This window comes from Pelobates fuscus, chromosome 12 (genome assembly GCF_036172605.1).
Source record: "Pelobates fuscus isolate aPelFus1 chromosome 12, aPelFus1.pri, whole genome shotgun sequence".
Classification (NCBI taxonomy): Eukaryota; Metazoa; Chordata; class Amphibia; order Anura; family Pelobatidae; genus Pelobates; species Pelobates fuscus.
Window position 1 is genome coordinate 128,361,038 of NC_086328.1, and position 27,291 is coordinate 128,388,328.

Consider the following 27,291-nt stretch of genomic DNA (forward strand, 5'->3'; position numbering starts at 1 on the left):
CACCGAATGAGTGTTGGGAGAGATAAGAGGGAAAACTATGAGAGGACAGAGTCACAGAGACCGAGTGATTTGAAGAGTCTGAAGAAGGAGAGCATGATCAATGATGTCAAAGGTAGCAGAGAGGTCAAGAAGAATTAGTATGGAGTAGTGGCCTTTGGATTTAGCTGCAATTAGGTTGTTAGTTACTTCGATAAGAGTAGTCTCAGGAACGCAGAGCTGGGATAAGCCATATTGAAGAGGAACAAGGAGAGAGTTGGAAATGAGGAAGTGAGACACACAAGTCTTTCCTGAAGCTTTGACTAAAAAGGGAGTAGAAATATGGGACGATAGTTAAAGGAGGGGATGGGTCAAGAGATGGTTTTTTTTTTAGGATAGGTACTACAGTGGCATGTTTAAGGTCAGTGGGGACAATGTCAGAAGAGAGAGAGCAGTTGAAGATGTGTGTTAAGGAAGGCACAAGACAAGGAGAGAGAGCTGATAAGGTGAGATGGGTAAGGATCGAGCAGGCAAGTGGTGGGGCGAGAGGAAAGGAGAAGCGAAGCCACCTCTTGTTCAGTAGTCAGGGAGAAAGTCTGATGGGTAGGAAAGGCATGATCTACGTGTGCATGAGAAAGAGAATGGCAAGGTGGGGAGAATTCTTTCCTTTGCTGTTCAATCTTGTTGGTAAAGTAGCATGCAAAGCTATCAGCTGTAAGGTTAGTTTGGGGGGTGGTAACAGCAGGGTGAAGAAAAGAGTTAAAGGCATAAAAGAGATGCCTGGGATTGTGGGAGCATGAACTAATGAGAGAGGAAACGTATGACTGTTTGGCGAGAGCAAGGGCTGCGCTGTATGAACACAATATGAATCTATAATGGAGAAAGTCTGACTTAGTGTGAGACTTCCTCCAGGAGCGTTCAGCACAACGGGAGCATCTTTGCAGGTAGCGTGTTGATTTAGTATGCCATGGTTGGGACGTGTCCTCCTTGAGGTGCATGTTTGGAGCGGGGCTGCAGCGTTCAAGACAGAGGTCAGTGTAGTGTTATATGTGGAGATGGTCAGTAAGGGACAGGAGAGGAAAGGAATGGATAGCAGAAGTGAATCAATATCAGCTGACAGCTTCTGTAGGTCAATAGAATTAGGGTTCCTCCTGAGTTGAGGGGGGTTAGGCTGAGGTTGTTGGGTGAGGGGGTACTCGAGAGCAAACAATAAGAGGTGGTGATCAGAGAGAGGAAAAGGAGCATTGCAGATATTAGATACTGTACATGCATAAGAGAAAATTAGGTTGAGGGTATTGCCAGCTACATGGGTGGGAGAATTAGCCCACTGTGATAGCCAGAGGGAGGAAGTAATTGAAAGTAGTTTAGAGGCTGCTGAGGTCAAAGGATGGGTTAATGGGAATATTGAAGTCCCAGAGAATTAGGGATGAAATATTAGAAGAGAGGAAGTAGGGTAGCCAGGCAGCAAAATGGTCAAGAAAGAGGAGAGGGAAACCAGGGGGACGATAAAGATTGACAATGTTAGAAGAGAAGGGTTTGAAAAGGTGAATCGAATGTATTTAAAATGATGGGAAAGAGAGGGATGGGGGGTAGGCAGAGTTTTAAGGAGCAGTGGGGTGAAAGCAGAAATCCTACACAACCACCTTTACTCACAATCTGTCTTGGATTGTGGGTAAAGTGAAGACAACCAAAGGATAGTGAGGCAGGGGTAGCAGTAACAGAGGGAGAGAGCCATGTTTCCGTTGCAAGTAGGTTTAGGGAGTGTGAGAAAAATAGGTCATGGATGGAAGTTTACTTAACGGTGCTGCACACAGAGCGTGCATTGCTGAGGGCAGCTTTAAAGGAGGAATTATAGTGAGAGTTACATGGAATATATATGAGATTGTTGTGGTTTCTAGTGTTAGCACCAGGCTTCTTAGTAGAGTAGGGACCAGGGTTTGGAGTGACATCACCAGCTGCCAGGAGCAGTAGGATGGAAAGGAAGAGAAGGGGTGAGAGCTTGTATTTATGGGATTTAGGAGGGGTTTGTGGAGAAAGGCTGGATAAATGTGAGTAAAGTACATGTGATGATAACAGAGATGAGGGAAGTAGAGAGGGAGCAATGAAGATGGTGTCAGCAGGAACAGGTAAGTAATCAATGAGATATCTGCATTAAGGACAGCCCCGCACTGTGGTGCAGTTACTCTTGTCCAATGAAGTACCTTCCTCTGTTGCGAACTATGTACATTTGGTCAAACAACAACCAAACCTTTAGAGAATGTTTGCAGGGTTTTCATTTTGTTCTTTATTTGTTCTAAGATACAACCAGCTTCTTTAATGTAAATGCAGTAAAGCTAAGAATGAAAGCAATAAGCCTTGACATATTTGGACATAAAATATAATAAGGAGTTAGGTTTAACGAGTACAATGTATAGATTTTTTTTTTTCAAACGCACATTAAATGAAGCGAGTGCGACTGTGTGTTACTTCTTCAAATCAATGGCAGTTTAATTTTTTTGCCAGACAATTAGTCGATAATATTAATTTGGATTTTATGCTTGCATGGTTTATCTGGAACGAGAGATATGGAGTTGGCATCAACACAGAAACAGCACTTGTGTTGGAGAAAATGCATGAAAATCACAAGCCACTGTAACTTATTGAATTATTGAGTTAAATTAATGCACTTTTATGAAATTATCTTGTAGTTCCTTTATGTATAAAATGATTAATTTGAAAAAAAAAATAGCTCAATTATACTAAAATAACAGATTGTAAACTCGTTTTAACAGTAGCTACAAATTTTCCCTTTCTATAATTCTAAAGGGCTACTGAATATGTTGGCACTATATGAACGTTGATAATAATTTTCTTTTAATGATTAAGAACTTGAAAATGGACTGCAAGAGATTTAGAATCCATCTGCCTCTTAGCAAAGACAAATTAGAGTCACTTATTCCTGAGCATTTATATACAATTCACAGAAACAGGAGTACCGCATGGAGCAAAATAGCATATACTGGCATATGATATAACATGATACGTCGCCAGTGTGCTCTGGGAGTATTTAAACAAAATATTCCATAATGAATGGTAAATGTCATACTCAAGGAGTTCACTGAAGCTTCATGGTCCACCAGTGTAAACCAACTGGACCCAAACATCAACAGACAAAAAAAGAGATAGTGTCCATTCCTAAACAGGAAGTTGGACAAAACTATTCTTCAAGTTAAAGGTTGCAAGCTTTATTAATTCAACAGTGGAACAGTGATGTATGGAAGGCTAAATGTTATGGACCTGAGTCATATTTCAGCCTATATTATTATGTAACTGGTACATAAAAGAATAGAATTAAAGGGGGCCGGAACTGAGACTCATGGTTGCAGGAAGCATCTTGCTGGAGCTTCTGAGCTACTAATTTGAGAGTTTTCTGACTCCTACCGCTCTCGGTCGGCACCGCAACATTCCTACCCAGTATCTGTACTGAATGGGGTACTTTGGAGCAGTACTTACAGTGCCTATCATCTGACTTCATCGGAGTACCAGTGAGGCCTGCAGTCGCGGATCCGGAGGGGGGGGGCAATGGGGCAATTGCTCCCCCGAGAGCCGATGCTCACTTTTGCAGGGCCGGTGCTATCCAAGCGCCGGCCCTGTTAAGTGCTTTCACTTCATAGATCTCCCTCCCCGGTCCGCTGGCACATTGCTGGGTGGCCGGCACGGAGAGAGGAGAGAGAGGAGACCAGGAGCTCAGCCTGCAGCTCTGCCGGATCTCCTCTCGCAGTTACCATGGCAGCGCTCCGTTCTCACGAGAATGAACTCTAGCCTCAGGAGCTGGCTAGAGTCCACTCCCCACTAGAACCGCCTCCCTGGGCAAAGGTAAGATATAAAGAATATTTTCTAAATAATAAAAAAAAACATTTGTTTTAATCTGCCCCCTCTAACTACACACACACTGCCCACACAGCCCCCCATATACACACAGCCCCCACAGCCCCCCCATATACACACTGCCCCACCACACACTGCCCCCCATATACACACTGCCCCACCACAGCCGCCATCAGTGAGTCTATGGAGGATCTTGAAGTCTCGCAGTGACATTGGTGCAGACTAGGACCATGCCAGACCAAGATTGCGGCACCCGTGAGGGACAGATTCAGTTAAGTAAACTCACCTTTTCCTGCACCCCAGTGGTAATGTCACCATCAGGGGACTTTGTGAATTGGCAAAGTCCCCAAATGTTGACAGTGCTGCTTGAATACTTACATATTTTTGGTTTCATGAGTTGGGTATTGGCCATGTGAGGGCATCTGAAATAAATGGGCTAATTTGTATGGCTATGCATCTGGACTCCTCTAGGTTATTAGGGGTCCTTGGTCCTGTCTGTCTGTCTCTATCTCTTTATCATTCTATCTGTTCATGCTTGTCGTCTGGCTACTTATAAGACTTGTGCATTAATTTTCGGCTTAATTGCAATTTGTCTAAATTTAAGCCAATTAGCATGTCACCCAAATTCCACAGCTCTGAAGCATCATATAAATGTATAACTGAACAAAATACTCCTACAATGGGCAACCCTGATTGTTTGATTTGTTATCACTATTACCCCCCTCACCACCCTCAGCATTACCCCCTCACTATTAGCCCCCCTCACCATTACCCCCTCACTATTACCCCCCCTCACACCCCCAGCATTACCCCCTCACTATTACCCCCCTCACACCCTCAGCATCACCTCCTTCACTATCACCCCCTCACCACCCTCAGCATCACCCCCCTCACTATCACCCCCCCAGCATCACCCCCTCACTATCACCCCCCCTCACCACCCTCAGCATCACCCCCCTGTGGGTGTTAGCATTACCCCCTCAGCAGTATTACCCCCTCAGTCACCATCACCCCCTCCCTCAGAATTACGTCCCCTCACCATCACTCCTCCCCTCAGCATCACCTCCCCCACCATCACCGCCTCTCCCTCTCACCATCATCCGCCTCTCCCTCTCACCATCACGCCCCTCTCCCTCTTACCATCACCCCCTCTCCCTCTTACCATCACCCCCCCTCCCTCTCACCATCACCCCCCTCTCCCTCTCACCATCACTTCCCTCTCCCATCACCCCCCTCTCACCATAACACAACACACTTCAAGCAGCTACCCCATACACATAGGGTACCAGACAAAAACACAAACATGCTCACAGAGACATACATTCTCACACACACGCACACACAGTGTGCATGGCAAAAGAGATGATTGCTGGTTAGGTGATAGCCAGTAAATATTGATTTAATACCCAGATCAAGTGAGAAGTGACCAATAGTGGGGGGAAAAGGAGGTGCAGCAAAAAAACTAAATCTATACTTGTTTATTTATACAGTATATATTTAATAAACGTATACTATATAAATATAGATTATTTTTACTACTCCCTCTCTTTTTTTCCCAAAATTGGTTACTATATCCTCGCTTTATGTGTGAACATCATTTTAATTAATCTAAATTAGTTTTCTGAATATTCTGTCTGGACGATTTTCAGACAATCACAACTGCCACATGGAGGACTATCGAACTAAATTAGATGGTTAGCGAACGGAATTTTTCCACCCTACACAAAGCTACTACTTTTTTTTTTCAATACTCATACTCCACAATTCCCAGTTTAATGAATGAATCTACACTGTTTAAATTAAACACAACTTGCTTTTTTTATTTTTTTTATTTCTGACTTATCACTTGTATAACACCATAATGTTGCACAATAGGTATAGATAAAGCCACAAAAATGGTGACCATGAAGGATGTGATCAGGAAGGCCATGCTGAATTGAGCTTACAATTTAAAAGTTACTAATAATGAAGCATTAATTCAGGGAGTGATGGAAAATTGGTTTGCATGTCCGTGTAATTTCAGTGTCATTCAATATGTTCTCCTGCTCAACATGGTTGAACACTATGAGCCTAGACTGTTGAAAGGCTAATTAAGATTCTAGAACCCATCTCAAACATTCAATGGTGACATTTTTCTTAGTCTTTATACGTTACCCACCCAGGGCCACCATTAGCTTCCCACGGCAAATTGTCACTTAGCCCTGAGTCACAGGTCACCAGCACTCTACAGCTAGTCTGCACACAGGTGCATTATTCAAGACACTTTTGTTTCTGTTGCACAAAGCTCTGGAAGTGTGTCCGTTGGAGAAAGTGTCAGAAATAACACGTCCAGCTTGTGTTTTGGGGCAAACAATTAATCAAACCAAAACCTGTCCGTGCAACTGAAAGGAAAAGAACAGCATGGGGCACTGCATATTCACATACAAAATATAGAATGCTACATTTGTCAGCTTCCTGGTATTGTCAGTTTACTAGTTTACCAATCAACGTGCTTAATATCACCTGAAACACTTTTCATTGTAAAACTCTACATTTATGGTCTAGTTATCAGTATTTTTGTTTATTGTCCTGCCAGACATATCTTCATTTGATAGATTTAGTAATGTTGCTTGCTTTGAAATATCATGCATTGTATGTAATAAAGTAAAGTGTTTATCCATTGTTTCTACTTAATTGGTGATTCTTGCTTGTTTCGACTTCTAACAACAGACAGTATGTATTAGCAACTACAATTTACTGACAAGTTTCTAACCTTTACCCCTGTGTTTTACATGTGCTCACTAGCAGTGTTTGTTGCAACTAATACCGATCACCTCCTAGCAGTGTTTACAATTGTGAAAATTATTACTGGAACTCCGGTATTACTGCGTAGAGTCCTGACAATAGCCATCCTTCACCACATGTGCATTGGGTTGAAGGGTAGAGTTGGCACCAGAAAATGCCCAGTCTCCTGTGGCCGTAGATATACCCCTAATTAGGATCAAGGAGATATCCATATTTCCTGTGTATATAAATATGCCTCAAGGTCACGACCCAGTGGATAGGCCCATTTTATTGATATCTAAAAATATATTTCTGGCAAGTGTTCTGAGAAAAGTAACTTGTTCATCAATGTACTGTGATTGGTTGGCTTCCAAGCCAACGACCACATTGCAAATCATGGTAAGGTAAAATGCTTCACAAAGCTCTCAATGGGTTTAAATTGATGTTTTAGTGGGTTTTAATGTTAGCCATTTTTATTCGAAGAAAGAAGATTGAAGAAATATATTCTATTTAGTCTTCAAATAATTAGTACACATTTTTAAAGAATTTTTATTTGAGATTATTTGGGTCCATCTCACTATTGCAGGTAGGAGGGGGTTGATGGGGACATATTTTAGGGCTTAGTTTGATAACTGGAAGCTACTAGGGACTGCTTACTTTTATTTTACTAATAATGTAATCTTAGGAACTAGTTCTGTGGTAGCTAATTGAAGGAAGTGCTCCACATGACGATCAGTATATTTTGTCCTCAATTTTGACTTAGAATGCTTCATTCTGAAAAACAACTGCTCATTTAAGCACATGTTTCCAAAGAGAAAACAGATTCTTGCCACATAGATTCTTAAATTGAAAAATGTTTCTACATACTTTTTGTAATATTCTAGAAGCGACACTTCGTTAAATTTAATTTTCAGGTCTGAATCACATTAAAGTTCAATGATTTCCATTTAGAAGTCCCCTGGAGTCTCCTTTATATTCACAGTCAAGAGGATAGTTACCCCACTCAGGATCCTTTCTTGAGAGCAGAAATCTTGTATTCCCTCTTGGAACTCAGTCTGGAGCTGAGATATTGCGGAGCAGACTGCAATTTCAGTACACTTTGCAAATTAGTTCAGTTCTGGCCTTGAAGTTGGCACTTCAGAATAAGACATCTTTATAGATTTGGTGCACACTATTTAATCTAATCTACAAATTTCAACACTGCATATTTATCTTTAACTTTCATAAAGCCTTTCTGCCTGGTTTAGCATTGAACGAGGTCATGAGCTAAGACTATATTTGTTTTACATGTAATATCTTAGAATTCTGTATGTTTCACATTTTCCCTTTTTAATGTCTCTAGAATGTGTCAGATCTGATGACATGCTATACATAAAATATACTTATTCTAGCAATATATGATATAATGCAATTATTTATTTTGAAACATTTTCAGTTATGACCTCATCGGCCGCAAATTTGTTAATGTTTAACTGTTACATTAATTTACACCTGCTTCACTTTATGGTAGAAGACAACTTTTCTTGAGAATACTAGGTACCAAAAGTAAACATAGCTCACAGCTAGGTTACAATGCTGCCGCCCATCCCATGTGTTCCCTATAAGGGTTAACAAGTATATAGGGGTGTATATAAAAAATACCCCACTCTGTCTCATTAGAGATATTTTGGCCAGAAGCTCAAGGAAGCAAGGTAAAGGGTCAGAGTAGGACCCGTCTAGGGGGGTCTGCCTTGACGTTGGCAGGCGGGCATTCCCTCCAGTGGCCATTGGAGTAACTAAATGACCTCCATATGTTTAAATATACATAGGGATTCAGGAGAGAGTGCAGGTAACTTTTTTCTTAGTTTTTTACTATATGTACTAGCTGATGTGTACTGTAGTCGTTGCTGCCGCCCAGGAGTGATGGGAGTGAGCGCAGGACTTTTCTTTTTGTATTTGTATTCACCAAAAGTACAACCCTTTGAGACCTTGAACAACTATAACCAATTCCTATTGATGAAATATCTAGCTAATTAGCTATGTGGCAGTGTGGCTGTGTGGCTATGTGTTCTTTACATCTCATTTTAAATTCCTTTTATGTCACAGATTGTGCCACTGTTGGAGCAATCTGATTTTGGATATCTAATATAAATTGAGTCAAAGGTCAGGAACTAACCAAATGCCTCTGTGTGGTGCTTAATGTTGATGTTTTTAAGACAGCAAATTAAGAATAGGGAACACACTTTGTAGGTATACCCAGTGACATAATGGTAATGATGAAACCAATTTAATATTAAAATTAACTTAAAGAAGTGGTTAATTACTTGCTAGCGCAAATTAGCCTCCTGTGTAGGATTAGATAAAGTTAAAAAAGAGGAAATCAAAACTACACAGGAATAATTCTTCTTGACTTGCCTGCATTTTGGAACCTATTACAACACAGTAAAATAATTACATTTTATTCGTATAACTGTAATATATCCACATTTATTTAATAATAATATGCAATATTTTTTTTTCTACTACATATTTTAATGTATTTTTTTTTAGCTTACGAATGTGCTCACTATGTTCACAATGCTTCGCTATGAGAAGTATTTGATTGGACATTGCCCAGCATAAACAAGGACAATTGTGCTGCGAAAAAAGGTGGTGGATCCGTTTAGCTGTACATTTGTAGAAGAGGTAGGATTTAGGGATTATTTTGTGGAAATAATTCTGAAAATCTAAGAACTTGATGTTTTTATTTTTTTTTTTTTTTTTTTTAGCTGCATTGTTCAAAAATATAAAAAAAAACATGTATCTTTTAACTTGGACTTTCCTTTAATCATCTTACAGGTATTTCTGTGGGTTCAAACATTCGATCCATACTGCTAACATGACATCATCTGGTTTGCTACTGCTAACATGACATCATCTGGTTTGCTACTGCTAACATGACATCATCTGGTTTGCTACTGCTAACATGACATCATCTGGTTTGCTACTGCTAACATGACATCATCTGGTTTGCTACTGCTAACATGACATCATCTGGTTTGCTACTGCTAACATGACATCATCTGGTTTGCTACTGCTAACATGACATCATCTGGTTTCCTACTGCTAACATGACATCATCTGGTTTGCTACTGCTAACATGACATCATCTGGTTTGCTACTGCTAACATGACATCATCTGGTTTGCTACTGCTAACATGACATCATCTGGTTTGCTACTGCTAACATGACATCATCTGGTTTGCTACTGCTAACATGACATCATCTGGTTTGCACAATCAGCAAGATGAGCTGTGGCATTAAACTGACGTCACAGTAGTTAATCCTGATGACTTGCCAGTGCTGCTCTCAGTCAGAACATTTGAGCAGAAAAGAAAACCTGGTCTGGTGCACCCTGTAAAGCAGAGTAAAATATGCCATGTATTTGGACTTGCTGTGGAGCACCGTGTTGCAGAAATTGTCATGATTGCGATTGTGTCTGTTGTCCTGGAAAATGTAAATGCTCAAGAAGCAGAGGAGGAAAAAAACCTGCTAAATGTGTGACCGCTTGCTGTGTTTGTCACTGTCACCCAAGACATCACTGTGAAAACTGTATTTGTGAGTATCGAGAACAGGAAAAATGCCCAGGCTACTTCTGTTTAGCCCTCACTTATCCACTATGTGTCTGCAAAAAAAGAAAAAGCCGATGCCAGTGTTGCAAACCAATGCCAAGAGGAATGTAAGTACAGAACCAGGTTATTTACGTGTTCACACTATGTATGTATACAATTTGATGAACAAAATATGGATTCTAGTCTGGAAACAATCTGCTTAATCCATCACTTGGTATCGTTTTCTAGAATAGAATAATACACATAATCTCTGGATGTCAGGCTCAATTTAAGTATTATTATTAATATTATCACCATTTATATAGCACCAACAGATTTCGTAGCGCTTTACAATATTATGAGGGGGGGGGAGGTTAACTATAAATAGGACATTTACAAGAAAACTTACAGGAACGATAGGTTGAAGAGGACCCTGCTCAAACGAGCTTATAGTCTATAGGAGGTGCGGTATAAAACACAATAGGACAAGAAATAGCAATCAAATAAGGTGGGAGTGAAGCAGAGCTGGAGGAGAGAGTAGAGTGCTGCCCTTTAGGAGAAAGCAAGAGACAGGTATGTGAGGTAGGTTACTCTGGGAGGCCATAAGCTTTCCTAAAGAGATGGGTTTTAAGGCACTTCTTATACGATTGAAGACTAGGGTAGAGTCTGATGGCGGTAGGCAGGCTATTCCATAGTAAGGGAGCCGCCCAGGAGAAGTCCTGCAAGTGCGAGCTGGCTGTATGGTGCGAGCAGCAGACAAGAGAAGGTCACGGGCAGAGCGGAGAGACCGAGAAGGGGCATACCTATGGATCTGTGAAGAGATATAAGAGGGGCTAGAATTGTTCAGTGCTTTATATGTATGGGTTATCACTTTGAATTGACTCCGATAGGATACAGGAAGCCAATGTAAGGACTGACAGACGGGTGAGGTGTGAGAGAAGCGACTAGAGATCAGTCTGGTGGCAGCATTCATTACAGACTGTAGCGGGGCAATACGGCTTTTGGGGAGACCAGTTAAGAGAGGGTTACAATAATCCAATAAAGCATGAATAAGCTCCTTAGTAGCATATTTTGTAAGAAAGGGGCGAATGGGGCTATGTTTTTAAGTTGGAATCTACAGGATTTGGCAACATCCTGGATGTGAGGCTCAAAGGTGAGGCCAGAGTCAAGTATGACGCCAAGACAGCGTGCTTGCAAGGATGACTTTTTTTTGTTGTAAAAGGTTTTTATTCAATTTATCACAAAACACATAAAATACACAAGACAAACATTTGAATACATATATTCATCTTCTTATGTTAACATTAAATACACATCTCCAGAAAAACAGCATCAAATAGCGTCCATCAGTTAAAAAAGTTTGGAGCAGTTCATTATTTCATATATTTTACCAATTCCACCAGAGACCCCTGAATATCTCAGTGTCCTCTGCTCTAACTTGTTTACGAAAAGTCAGTTTTCTCTCTGTAACCTGTGTAGCGAGAGCACATCTATCTATAAGATAATGCAAACACAGAAGAAAAAAAACAAAAAACAAGACACAGCATTCTGCACACAGTCCCAAGAATTGAGACGAGGTGAGCTGGCTATGGGGGTGCAATCTTCGCTACTACTATAAATTTGTAGGGCCAGGGTTTAATGTATATTTATCCCATATCAACTATTGGTATTTCGGGACATTATATATCCCCTCATTCTTATAATTTAGTTCTAAAGCTCTATTTGTCTGCATGACAGTTTCAATATCCGACCATAGGGGCATTCTTTCTCCCTTCCACTTTAACGCCATAAGCCATTTGGCTGCCATTAAAGCCAGTAGTAGAAAACCTTTAACATTAATTGAAATATTATCAGGAAAAACATGAAACAGAACTAATTCTGGGCCCATTTTCATTTCTTCCCAATATTCAGGATATCCGAGCAAAAACATCATTCCAGTATATTTGAATTAGAGGACAAGACCACCACATATGTAAAGCTGACCCAATTTGTTTGCAGCCTCTCCAGCAATACTTCTGCCTATTGTCTTTTTAAATTTTCCATAGTTTGATTGGTACCAAATACCATCTGTTCAATATTTTAAAGTAGCTCTCCCTATATGTAGCTTATTAAATGAGTTGATCTGTTATTGAAATTGCCCCCTGCCAAGTTTCTATAGGCCATGATTGGTCTAGTTCTTCTTCCAATACCACTGACTTGAAGGGAGAGCGAGAGAGGAGGATCAGTATTAGGAGGAGCTAAGACAAGGAGCTCAGTTTTAGAGAGATTGAGTTTCAGAAAGTGGGAGGGCATCCAGTCAGAAGATGGCAAGCAGTGACACGTTGCAGGACGGCAGGGGAGAGGTCCGGGGAGGAGAGATATATCTGGGTGTCATCAGCGTACAGGTGGTAGTGGAATCCAAATGAGGCAATAAGTTTGCCAAGAGAGGCAGTATAAAGAGATGAACCATAAAGTACATTAAAAAGGGCACCCTAATTGCCAGCACACTTTAGACCCTCTTTTCAGATATTGCTAAAACAGAAGCCCCCCTTCTTCTCTAGCAGTATCAATTTTGGACAGAATAGGTTGGCTGAGAAATGTTGTCTGACTTTATCAGCCAATGAGTTCCATCCAAAGATAGATGGAATTAACATTGCTAATGCGGAAGTAAAAAACTTTCGCTATAGTGACATATGTGAAAGGAGGCCAGACTGAATTCTCTTGAGCAACCCAGGTACATGTCAAACAATTCTAAAAGGGTTTGACTCTTAAAAGTGGGGCAGTGCCAAAAGATGCAAGCTTGCTGTAGAGGTTATGGTGCTTGGAGTACCCTTTAAGAAAAAAACTGTTACAAAAATAGGCTAACCTGTAGCAAATTTTCCTGATCATTAACCGAGAATCAAATTCCTTGCATGGATGCACACTCCACGATAACATTTACAAAGAGGTATTAAAGGAAAACACTGCTTTTAGCCAGAGTAACCCTTCCTATACTGTCTTCATTCCCCAAAAACCTAACAAAACAGAATACCGCTAAAACCTACCTCTATTCCAACCCTGAGGCTAAGTTCTCTCTACAACCAAACCTCCTCAGCCGATATCACTCCCCTTCACCAGTCAGCTGGGGGAGGGGGGGGGGGGGGAGATAGTAGAGTGGACATTCTGCAATTGGCTGTGCATTGTGGCATCAGACACCAAACTTGCACAGAGTTCACATTGGCCAGCCCCGAACTCTTGTTCCGGCCTGGCTTATGAAGTCCCAGTGACGCAGCCGGCGGTGGAGTTACACCCCCAGCGGCAGAAATGCTGCATGTATAGACTCCAGAGACCATGAGCACTTCAAATCAGTAAAGTGGTCATGACGCTTTCACTAACCCTTTAACCCCTTAAGGACACATGACGTGTGTGACATGTCATGATTCCCTTTTATTCCAGAAGTCTGGTCCTTAAGGGGTTAAGGGGAAATAATATGAATTTGCTTCAGGACATGTTGTATTAATATTGTTTGTGTTTTATTGTTGATTTATTGTAAATTAGATTTTGAAACTAAACTGGTGATAATTTCCATAGAAAATTAACATTGTACTGGGTGTTCTGGAATGCATTGCTAGTGACAAATGTTATAGGTCTCCATATCACTGTCTGATCATTATTATAATTTCTTTAGAGTAGAGAAGAAGAAGAATGAAAGTCCTTTTTCAGAAGAACTGAAGAATGCAATCATTCAGCAACTCCGCTGTCCTTCGTGCAAATCCATGTACTACAATCCATTCATCCTACCTTGCGGTCACTGCCTCTGCCAACGTTGCGTGCACAAGATCAAAATCAAAGATCAAAAAAGTAGAGGGTACTATTTTGTGGTGTCATGCCCTGTGTGTGAAATTGCACACTATTTCTCTGATAAAGAACATCTCCGACTGCCTGAGAATTACCTCCGAGCTAAGGTAGCTTTAAAATACAAGCATTTATTTAAAGGCCCGGCAGGCATAGTGTTGTGTGAACGTTGTCCATCTGATCATCAGGCAGAAGCGGTTATGAGATGCACCGTCTGCAAAATGAATTACTGCCGCAAGTGTCTAAGTTTCTTCCACAACAAAAAAGAATTTGAAGAACATATATTGACTGAACAGTTTTGGGAGGAAGAGAAAATACAGACTTGTTTCTATCACCCTTTAATGCCCATTGTGGAGTACTGCATGACGGACAGAACCTTGCTGTGCAGGCTTTGTAAATTTAACTACCATGAGAAACACACATGTCTGCCTTTGACAGAAGCCTCTATTAAAGAAGCACACGCACTATTTACATCTCTCACCAAGTTTAAAACAGGTCAGTGGTGCACTGGTGTGCGTTAATAGTGTAAAATGCATTATGTTTTTGTAGTGGTTATCAGTAAATAACCCTGTGCGAATCTTTCAAAATGATATGTCTTCTGTTTATTAATGGAATATTCAAGTTAAAAATGTGCATGTCTGAGTGACACAGACTTCCCTTGTTCCCTATGACTCTATCACCACCAATATCAATAGGTGTGTTTTATAAATGTCTTATCTCATCGTGCTTAAACCTCCAGGGAGATCAAATACTAATTCTAAATTGGCAGCCTTATTAACCCAGACACCGAAGTCCTCTTGTAGGTATCCCACTGGGTCAGTCCAGGCCTCCTACGACAACTACAAACCTATGGCTTTGGTCACTAAAATGTTATATGACCAAGTTAATGTCTGTAAAAACAGGCTTCATATGCATAACCTTGGCATTTGAAATGTGGTCATGGTGGAAATATTTATTCTGTGTAAGTCACAATGACCCAAATACATGTGCTGCCTTTCAGATATCCTTTTTTTTTTTTTTTTTTTCTTGAGACAGTATCGGAAGTCTAAAAGATATTTTATGGTTCTACTCCTAAACACAAGTTTTATGTATTTTCCTTTTACCACAAGCTCAGCAGTTATATTCCTGACCCTATAGTGTTAAATCCAGCCCCCCTGCCCCCCACACTTTATCCCCCCTAAATATAGTAAAATCTTACCTGTATTCCAGTATGCTTGTGCTACTTCTGCCCCTGATCTGCCTCCTTGGCTGACATCATCAGAAGTGGTGATCGTAGCCAATCACAATGCTTTCCAATAGGAAAGCATTGGATTGGCTCACCTTTTCAAGGAGGCAGATCTGGGGCACAACCAGCACAAGCCAAACACAGCCCTGGCCAATCATCATCTCATCATAGAGATCCATTGAATCAATGCATCTCTATGAGGAAAGTTCAGTGTCTCCATGCAGAGGGTGGAGGCACTGAAAGGCAGAGCACCTTTTGTAGCCAACTGAGGAGTGGCCAGTGGAGGTATCCCAAGGCTGTAGTGTAAACACTGCATTTTATCTGAAAAGACAGTGTTTACTGCAAAATGCCTGAAGGGAATAATTATACTCAGCAGAACATATACAATAAGCTGTGGTTGTTCAGGTGACTATAGTGTCCCTTTAAGTCTTAGATGAGATAGTGTAAGGTTTTTATCTTGTGTAGGGCTTAGGGAATGTGGGTATGGGCCCTGGGTGGGATGCATCATATATTGAATGAACAGCAGAATTAGTTATAAAAAGTGTTACAGCACAAAGAAATTTGGGCTATATTAAATAAATGTATTGAAAAATTATTTCGGATTTAGACATAGATTTAAAGTCACATATGCCACTCCATGATTAGAGCAAAACAATCCATTCCAATAGTCTGATATGACCCTCATATCTGATAACTAACATGTTAATAGCTGCTGATGAGCCTTTAATGATGTTAAAGTGATCACAGTCCCACTATTTAAATGCTTTTCAGCAGCACTTTTACCATTATTGGATTGGTGAAAAAGTTTTCTATGTCTAATTTGAAGCTCTCAAGCTTCGAAGATCACAATCCAGTTTTTTCAGCACCAGTAGAAACGTATCCAATTTATCACCTAAAAGAACTTAAAAAAAACTTTTCTTAAAGCTAACAGGTACCCCAAAGTATTGTTGTACTAGCACATGAGTAGAACAGACATCACAAACACATGACTTGATGACGTGTACATTTATACCAATTAAAGGCTTAATAGGCTCTGTAATTACAATATAATGTACTGAAAGTGATAACATAACAAATGCATGTGCACATGAAAAATCCCTGAACTGTCTGTTTTTAACACCATTAAAAAACACTGAAATGTTCTTATGAAAATTCAATATTAGTGGCACATCTGTCACCTATTGACATACCGTATATACTCGAGTATAAGACGAGTTTTTCGGCACATTTTTTGTGCTGAAAATGCCCCACTCGTCTTATACTCGAGTCAGTGTCTGTATTATGGCAACTTACATTGCCATAATACAGACCAGGACCGCCGGGCTCATTACAAGCCCGGCGGTCCTGTTGGGGGCTGGGAGCGAGCTGTTACTTACCTTTACAGCAGCTCCGTTCAGCTCCCTTCTCCTCCGTGCCGTTCAGCTCCACTGTAAGTCTTGCGAGAGCTGCGGCCGTCAGAGCGGTTACCGTGGCAACGCTCCACGCAGCACGCAGACCACGAGACTTACAGTGGAGCTGAACGGCACGGAGGAGAAGGGAGCTGAACTGAGCTGCTGTAAAGGTAACAGCTTGCTCCCAGCCCCCCTCCTGTGCAGCCCATCCACTGGACCACCAGGGAATAATATAGCCCCCCTCCCTGGCCATGTATCAAGCAGGGAGGGGGGGGGGTCGAAAAAAAATAAATACAAATTTAAATAATATAATTTTTTTTTTATTTAATATAAAAATAATAATAATTTTAAAAAATAATAAAAATGCCCACCCCCACCAAGGTTACACACTCTGCATCACATACACAAACACTCTGCATCACATACACAAACACACTCTGCATCACATACACACACTGCATTCATACACACACACTGCATTCATACACACACACTGCATTCATACACACACACTGCATTCATACACACACACTTGCATTATAAAGACACACACACTGCATTCATACACACACACTGCATTCATTATTTACACACACTGTAAATAAATATTCAATTAATATCATTTTTGGGGGGATCTAATTTTATTTAGAAATTTCCAGTAGCTGCTGCATTTTCCACCCTAGTCTTATACTCGAGTCAATACGTTTTCCCAGTTTTTTGGGGTAAAATTAGGGGTCTCGACTTATATTCGGGTCGACATATACTCGAGTATATACGGTAATTAATGCACTTAGTTGTCTAAAACCTTCAGCCCGAGGGAATGAAACTGAAAAGTCTTTGAAAGCAAAAAAATGTTTCTTCTCATTTGTAAACTCACTATATTGGACTATTGAGCTCAAGAGTATTGTATTACTTTTTCCAGTTTTAACATTCACTGTCTCTCGATTCCAATCAGGATACATTATTAATTGTTTACTAATGTTTGATTTAAGTTCTTAGGTTAATGATATTAGAGAGGAGTGTTAATAGTAGATGCATTTGTTTAGTAAAAGTTTAATATTATGAATATATGACTGGAAAACCTATTTATTAGAAACTGTAAATTGTCAATTAGTGTTTATGGTGTTTATAAAGGATTGTTCAGGATGCCTTATATATCTGGTCCTGTATGTGAAACCACGGTGAAATTAATGTAGAGTGGGCCCTGGTGCAAGAATATTTTTGCCAAAAATACACACTAACACCGAGATACAGACACTGACATGCAGATACACATACAAACTGACACACACATATACCCACATTGATATACACACACATACACACATTGAGACACACAGACATGCACATATGCCCACACTGACAACACACACACATCTACCCACTGATACACACAGATACTCACATATACCCACTGACACACACAGACACTCACATATACCCACACTTACACATACACACTCAATACCTACTGGCACACACAGATACTCACATATACCCACACTTACACATACACACTCAATACCTACTGACACACACAGATACTCATACATACCCACAGTGACACACACAAGTGGTAATTTACATATTTTAGACATCCCCCTGCTTTTGTACACTTTGGGTGCAGGAGGGTGGCTTCCAGGGCTGCCTGGAGATGGTGGAGTATTAAACTGTCTGCAGTGCTCTCCCTCCTTCTCTCTCTGTTCCTCATGGTCAAAGGGCCACAGCACCCGAGCGGGCCCCTGTTCGGATGTGCCTGCCTATCGGGTGGTCCTAAGTATATAGGCTACCCAATGTGCCCCAAATGTCTGTGAGCTCTGGTGCAGCCGCACCAACGGTAGTTCCACCACTGATGTGAAACCTATTCTTGTAGAAACAGGTTTGTAATAAATAAATAGTATTTTTTGTATTCACTTAGCAGTGCAGGATTAACCTGAGAAAAAGGGGTTTGACATGGGCCCTAGAGCCATGAATGTAATTTGCCCCATTCACCATCCCTATGTGAACAATGAAGGTGTGGGGGGGGGGATCAACAGACTGCCTAGGGCCCCTTGGAATCTTAATCCATCTCTGCCACAGAAAATATCCAACAAAACTAGCAAGTTACCTAGAGTTTCATTAAATTGAATTTAAAAATACTATTTTTTTTTAAATTAATGACGATGGCAAATATGTTGTTTTACAGCTAAATGCAAATTTGAAAATGACCTTATAGAAATTAATTTGGTGAATGACAACTTCCGGGGCTTCAAGGGAGACAAGATACATGAAATCAGAGATGGATTCCTAAAACTGCATGAAATTCTTACTTTACAAGAGAAAGATATTTTAAATTCCATTCAAATCATTGAATCTAAGAAGGATTTTCAACTGACACAGTTCTTGAGCTCCTCTAACCAAATGCTCCTGACCCTTGAAGGTATAGTACAGTACTCCAAGGAGGCTCTGCAAGAGGAAAATCCAATAACATTCCTGCAATCGGTCAATGATTTAGTCAAGGAAATAGACAATGAGGTGGCCAAACTCTACCAACCTGTCAGCAGTTTAAAGTATGACCCAATTAAAAACCTTCAAATCAACTTTGATCAAATTGCCTCAGGTCTCCGTGCTCTTTTCCCACAGCCAAATGTTCTCATGAACCTGAAGGATGATCTGAAAAGGCAACCATATATTGCTGAGGACGAGGAGAAAGTGGAGGGGACATCTTTCATTCCTTCAGGGGCCTCTAAATCCTCCATCAATCTGACTTCAAATGACAATAATATCAATAAAAAAAATGAGTTTGTGAAAACAGCAGATGAAATTGATCAAATGAGACCAAAAAGCACACCTCCAATGTTGAGACGCCCCACGAACAAAGAGGATAAGATCACATGTACAGAAAATGATATGATGGATTCACCATCCTTTAAGGACATATTGCCACGGTCCCCTCCCAGTCCTGTTTCTATCTACCAGAGTTTAGCTTATCCAAATGTAGTTAAGGTACGTCATTTTTGATTATTTGGAGGTTTATAACATAGTGTTTACTTTTATGAGATAATAAATAAGGGTTTAGGAATGAGTCAGCTATGTTACATGACAGTAATCTATTTTCAACTTTGAATTTGGTGGGACTATGTAGATTTGGGATAAGAACTCCTCTGGCACTCGATATACTAAATTATTGTTTGGCACAATTAATGGTCCAGAGAACGATAAACCAACTGATTCATTCTTCATATGCCCCACCTCACCATCCAGTAATTCATGACACAATCAGTTTAAATGATATGGTCTCTACACTTTATTTAACCAACATTATGCCACACAGTGGATTTGGCCAGATGGATGAACATTAGGCAGTGTTCCCCCTGACAAATGGTCTCGGACTGTGCCACATGTTTTGCTAATATTTCCACCCTTATCTCCTACTTTTCAAACTGTGCCTGGCTGTAAAATCTAATGAGACCTGGCAAGGTCACTCAAGTCGGTTGCATGAAAAGACCAAACTTTTCTTTACATTGGTTACATTGAGAACTTTCCTTGTTCCTGGATGGTGAGGTCTGAAAAGACAGCCATATATTGCTGAGGATGAGGAGAAAGTTGAGGAGACATCTTGTTTGTTTTATTATTATTAAGTGTTCTTGCATAGCAAGACCACTTAATGTTATCTCACATATATATTATTATTATTATTATTATTATTATTATTATTATTATTATTATAGCCAAATTTGCCACCCTAACTCCTCCCACAGTTTTTACACTACATAGACAAAAATATACCAAAACGTGCAGATTGTTCCCGATCGGATTGCTATTACTTTGTGGAACGTTTCGCCGAATGGTTCACGGAATATCGTCGTTCTTGTGGCAAAATTTGTCCCATAGGAATGAATGGCAAAGCTAGAGTGGGAGCTGGCAAAAGCTGAAAAATCAGGACATGATTTCTAAACTGCCACCACTCCCTCATTTTCAGGCCCACCTACACAAATCTTATATCAAAACGTTCAGCTATCCCTGCTGCCACGGCTAAGCCATAGTCCTGATAGTTTTCACAATATGACCATTTGTTTGCAACTCACGCCTTCCATTGACATTCATTGAAACTCCACTCTGCAAAGCTCACATTTGAAGGGCAATTTCTAAACTGCGACTGTGCCTTCATTTTTAATATTTCAGAGACATACTATACATCAAAATGTAGGTCTGTGTCTTGTGATTCTCACAATATAAAGCTCTTCACTGTAGGATTTATAGTTTTTAAAATACGACCGTTTGAAGATGGCAACCGCGAAAATACTCTGACCTGTGCAAGGCTGCAGCAGCAAGTGATGTCATAGACAAAGCCTTTTACACCTGCTAATTTTTTATAACTGTATGTTTTAATGTAACTGTGAAGCACTTTGGGCAACAACATTGCAATTAAATGTGCTATATAAATAAATACTAACAGTTACTCCGCCCACTCTAGTTGTAGACTACTGATGGAGGCAAGAACACTTCACACAATTTCCCCAGAAATTGTAGCTTTTCTAGTTATTATTATTATTATTATTATTATTATTATTATTATTATTAAAAGCCACTTCTCTAATTTCATGTTTTTACAGCTATTCTGGACAGCACCTCCAGAGATTGTCGACTGTTACGATGTTGAGTTTCAAGAGATCACTAACTCTGACTGGTCAGGAAGCCAACACTTTGGAGATCTTACTGGGAAGATAAATGGAATTAAGCGGCAGAGCATTGAACTACACAATTTGGCTCCCAACACTGAGCTCCTGTTCAGAGTACGTGGAGTCAACTTAGCTGGCGAAGGTGAATGGTGCGAAATTGTGAAGGTACATTGTCAATTTCTTCTATTGTATGTAAGTCTGTCTCATGCATTTACAGATCTACTATTGTACCACATTTTGACAACTGAATTCAGAGATAAATATAACCTTACATTAAAGAATGCTGAAATTTCTGGAGTTGTTGCATCTGTGGTGCAGAGGGTATCTGTTGGCATAGAAACATAGAATGTGAGGGCATATAAGAACCATTCGGCCCATCTAATCTGCCCAATTTTCTCAATACTTTCATTAGTCCCTGGCCTTATTTATAGTTAGGATAGCCTTATGCCTATCCCACGCATGCTTAAACTCCTTCACTGTGTTAGCCTCTACCACTTCAGCTGGAAGGCTATTCCATGCATCCACTACCCTCTCAGTAAAGTAATACTTCCTGATATTAGTTTTAAACCTTTGCCCCTCTAATTTAAGACTATGTCCGCTTGTTGTGGTAGTTTTTCTTCTTTTAAATATAGTCTCCTCCTTTACTGTGTTGGTTCCCTTTATGTATTTAAATGTTTCTATCATATCCCCCCTGTCTCGTCTTTCCTCCAAGCTATACATGTTAAGATCCTTTAACCTTTCCTGGTAAGTTTTATCCTGTAATCCATGAACCAGTTTAGTAGCCCTTCTCTGAACTCTCTCCAAGGTATCAATATACTTCTGGAGATACTCCAGTACTCTGCCTACCTTTAAGTCATCTGAAATAATTACCCCTAAATCCCTTTTCTCAGATGTTGAGGTTAGGACTCTATCAAATATTCTGTACTCTTCCCTTGGGATTTTATGTCCAAAATGCATTATCTTGCACTTATCCACATTAAATGTCAGCTTCCACAGCTCTGACCATTTTTCTAGTTTACCTAAATCATTTGCCATTTGGCTTATCCCTCCTGCAACATCAACCCTGTTACATATCTTAGTATCATCAGCAAAAAGACATATCTTACCATCAAGACCTTCTGCAATACCACTAATAAAAATACTAAAGAAAATGGATCCAAGAACAGATCCCTGAGGTACCCCACTGGTAACAATTTTGTAATGCCTTAACTATGGTATCCTCTTACTTCCTGGTTCCACGGAGCCTAGCCACACCCCTGTATGACACGGTCTGCCTATTTAATCTGACTGCACCAGCTGATCAAGGCTGGATTATTGAACTACGTTCCTTACTCACAACCCAGCTACAACTTCATGGTGAAAGCCTCTGCTACCAGACCGGACTGAAAGACTCTGCAAAGTTCCCTTCACCTCTCCTCATCCACGACTAAAGATTAAACACTCTTCATACGCCTCTGAGGAGATCTCGGAAACCAGTGTTCTATGTGCCGGAAGCTAAGTAAAACCAATGTGATAAGAGTTGCATCTAAAAGCTGTTATTACCTGTCTCCAAAAGTCCTTCGGTAAAAACAATCCCGTTACAGCTAACTTCAATTCATACTTCATATCAGTTATCTGCATCTGTTTTGCTTCAGTTAAAGTATGGAACAGCTATTGTAATTACTTATCACCTAAACCGTTAACTCTACTAAGAGACTCTTTATTGATTCAGTGTCTGCAATTTACTACCGTTTACTCCTTAAAGCTACAGTGCCTGTAACTGTGGACTTCAGTTATCAATTACTACTTAAAGCTACAGTGCCTGTAATTGTGGACTTCAGTTATCATTTACTACTTAAAGCTACCTGTAAATTGGAATTAAAGTCTTTTCCTTTTACTTTCGTTAATAAAAATTCAACTATACGAAATCTGCAGTTGTGTTCCTTCATAACAAATGTTTAAACGTGACAGAATAATCCAGCCATTGTAATGGATCCAGCAGATTTCGATTCTACTATAGCTACGCTGAATCAAAGAGTTAATGCACTAGCCCAAAGTGTGCAAGACCTGCAAGTTACTAATGAAAGACTTCTCACTTATATCAGAGATTTACAAACTCATACTACTCTGCACTCGGCTAGTGATCCTGCTGTGTGTAACCCTGAAAAGTTCTATGGAGATCGTTCCAGATACAGGGAGTTCCTCAACTCTTGCAAACTTTTAATTGCTTTGAAACCTAGATCCTATCCTACAGAAAGAACTAAAGTTTGTTCGGTTATTTCTTTTCTAAGAGGTGAACCTATGTCATGGGCTCATTCCTTTCTGGAAAACGATGACCCCATTTTAAATTCACTAGATGAATTTTTTGAAGCCATGTCTCTTCTCTATGAAGATCCTAACAAACAAGCTACAGCTGATTTAACAATCAGAACACTATAGCAAAGAAATAGACCCGTTGAAGATTACATTGCTGAATTCAAAAGATGGGCTATAGAAACGCAATGGAATGACATCACATTGCGCAACCAGTTTCAAATTGGTTTATCGGAAGCTGTAAAAGATGAATTATCTAGAACAGAACTCCCTACTAATTTGAACGCTCTAATTCGCCTATCAATCAGCATTGACAGAAGATTAAGAGAAAGAAAGGCCGAAAAAGCCCTTTCACATTCAAAAGACCGCAAACCTTTCACTCCCTCAAAAGCTCCAGATAAGACTTCCATACCAATCGAACCTATGGAAATAGGGATAATAAGAAGTCCCCTCACTCCTGAAGAGAAAAATCGAAGACGTCAATTAAACCTATGCATGTATTGTGCCTCTCAAGTTCATTTAGTCTCTGATTGTCCTTCATTGAAACGGATAAAAGGCAGAAGGCAGTCTCATGCCTCTTCCATCCTAAGTGTACTTCCCTCTACAGCAAACACTCAAATGTCCCCTATCGTTCTTGTATTACAGTGGGACAATAAAAGAATTATAACCAAGGCTGTTATCGATTCCGGTGCAAATGGAGTATTCATCGACTCAGCCTTTGTAACAAAGAATAAAATTCCTTGTGTTCGTAAAAGAACTTCTGTACCTGTTAAAGTGATTGACGGGTCCCTCATCTCATCGGGACCAATACTTCATGAATCCATCCCTCTAAAAGTAACCATCAATCATACTCATACGGAAAGTCTTATATTTGATGTTATCTCATCACCATTTTTTCCTATTATATTAGGGATCAACTGGTTAAGGAACCACAACCCTCAAATCTCATGGTTTCCTTTCTCTCTCACCTTTAACTCACATTATTGTAAAGAAACATGTTTACAGCAAATTCCAATTCTTCAGTCTACGAAAGAACCAGCTAAAACCTCATGTTGTTCTGACACCGAACTGGAGTCTCCTCCTCCTACAGTCATTGGTGAATTAAAGAGAAAGTTTACAACAGCTCCTATCCTTCAACTTCCAAATCCTTCATATCCTTATGTCCTTGAAACGGATGCTTCGGAATTTGCAATTGGAGCTGTCCTTTCTCAACACAAAACTCCTCAAGAACCTCCTTTGCCTAAAGTCATTGGAATCTTATCTTCTCTTATTGACGACATTAAAGGTCTCCGTGAAGATGCTCTTGAACTTCCTAAATCAATGAAATTATCCAAGAAAAACGGTCTCTACTATTTTAAAGACCGGATTTATGTACCTCCCTCTTTCAGAATTAAAGTACTTGAATTTATTCATGATTCTCCTCTGGCAGGTCATCCAGGTATGAAAAGGACCCTTGAATTGTCTAAAAGATACTGTTGGTGGCCTTGTCAAGACCAAACTATCGAATCTTATGTCAAATCTTGTTCTGTATGCCAAAGATCCAATCAATTGTCCTTGTTGAAGCCTCATCATCCTGATCCTTTCCAAAGAAATGTCACTACTTCTCCTGATCCCATATTGGTCCAGGGTGAAGAAGAATACGAAATTCAAAGTATACTGGATTCAAGGATCCATCGTGGCTCCTTACAATACCTCATCAGATGGAAAGGATATGGTGTTGATGAAGATACATGGGAAAACTCCTCTGTTGTTCATGCTAATAAATTGATTTCCAAATTTCACAAGCATAACCCTTCTAAGCCAAATCAATAGCACCCAGAGGTTGCTCATTAGAGAGGGGGTACTGTAATGCCTTAACTATGGTATCCTCTTACTTCCTGGTTCCACGGAGCCTAGCCACACCCCTGTATGACACGGTCTGCCTATTTAATCTGACTGCACCAGCTGATCAAGGCTGGATTATTGAACTACGTTCCTTACTCACAACCCAGCTACAACTTCATGGTGAAAGCCTCTGCTACCAGACCGGACTGAAAGACTCTGCAAAGTTCCCTTCACCTCTCCTCATCCACGACTAAAGATTAAACACTCTTCATACGCCTCTGAGGAGATCTCGGAAACCAGTGTTCTATGTGCCGGAAGCTAAGTAAAACCAATGTGATAAGAGTTGCATCTAAAAGCTGTTATTACCTGTCTCCAAAAGTCCTTCGGTAAAAACAATCCCGTTACAGCTAACTTCAATTCATACTTCATATCAGTTATCTGCATCTGTTTTGCTTCAGTTAAAGTATGGAACAGCTATTGTAATTACTTATCACCTAAACCGTTAACTCTACTAAGAGACTCTTTATTGATTCAGTGTCTGCAATTTACTACCGTTTACTCCTTAAAGCTACAGTGCCTGTAACTGTGGACTTCAGTTATCATTTAATACTTAAAGCTTCAGTACCTGTAAATTGGAATTAAAGTCTTTTCCTTTTACTTTCGTTAATAAAAATTCAACTATACGAAATCTGCAGTTGTGTTCCTTCATAACAAATGTTTAAACGTGACAATTTTACTCTATTGACTACAACTCTCTGTTGCCTGTCACTCAGCCACTGCCATGCCCATTCAACAATATTGAAATCCAAACTTAAAGATTGCATATTATTGATAAGTCTTCTATGTGCAACAGTGTCAAAAGCCTTACTGAAATCTAGGTAAGCAATGTCAACTGCACCACCCATATCTATTATTTTAGTTATCCAATAAAAAAAATCAATAAAATTAGTTTGGCATGATCTCCCTGAAGTAAACCCATGTTGTCTCTGATCTTGAAATCCATGTGATTTTAGATGTTCAACAATCCTATCCTAATCCTTCCATTACCTTCCCCACTACTGCAGTAAGGCTTACTGGCCTATAGTTGCCTGACTCCTCCCTTTTTGTGAATGGGCACAACATTTGTTAACTTCCAATCTTCTGGGACTACTCCTGTTAACAATGATTGGTTAAATACATCTGTTAATGGTTTTGCTGGTACACCACTAAGCTCTTTTAATAACTTTGGGTGTATTCCTTCAGGCCCCATGGACTTATTTGTCTTTTCTTTTGACAGTTGAAATAGAACCTCTTCCTCTGTAAACTCACGTGTAACAAATGACTAATTTATCCTTTTTCCTAACTGACGTTGCTTTCCTTCATTTTCATCTGTAAATACCAAACAAAAATATTCATTGAGGCAGTCGGCTAGACCTGTATCCTCTTCTATATACCTTCCTTCTTTCGTTTAATCTGACTAATCCTTGTTTTACTTTCCTTTTCTCATTTATGTATCTAAATAATGTCTTGTCATGCTTTTTTTACTGACTGGGCAATTTTCTCTTCTGTGTGTGATTTGGAAGTTCTTATAACTTGCTTAGCCTCTTTCTGCCTAATCTTGCAGATCTGTCTATCTTCCTCACTCGTTTTTTTTTTTTATAATTACTAAATGCTAACTTTTTGTTTTTTTACTATTCTGGTCACTATTTTTGGTACTGGATTGCTTTTATGGGTGGCATCAGCCTGATATACAATTGGTGTGTTATTCAAAGGTTCCCATAGCACAATGGAGATAAAATGTGTATGGAATTTCAGTATAACCAACCAAGCTGATGAAATTTCAGTACATTTTCCGTTAAGTTGCTATTTCACCAACTGTATCTAAGCTGCTTCCATATAGCTCCCTATGTCTAAATTTCTTCTTATTTGCC

At 39.9% G+C, this 27,291-nt stretch overlaps 1 protein-coding gene across 1 annotated transcript in view; it reads left to right on the forward strand.

Moving 5' to 3' along the window:
* Positions 1-27,291, forward strand: part of LOC134578561 (tripartite motif-containing protein 42-like) — a 68,398-nt gene that overhangs the window by 38,477 nt on the left and 2,630 nt on the right. The window contains exons 3-5 of the mRNA XM_063437534.1: positions 13,822-14,483; positions 18,790-19,589; positions 21,200-21,430. Of these exons, the coding sequence (XP_063293604.1) occupies positions 13,822-14,483; positions 18,790-19,589; positions 21,200-21,430 (1,693 nt within the window). The remainder of the gene's footprint in view (positions 1-13,821; positions 14,484-18,789; positions 19,590-21,199; positions 21,431-27,291) is intronic.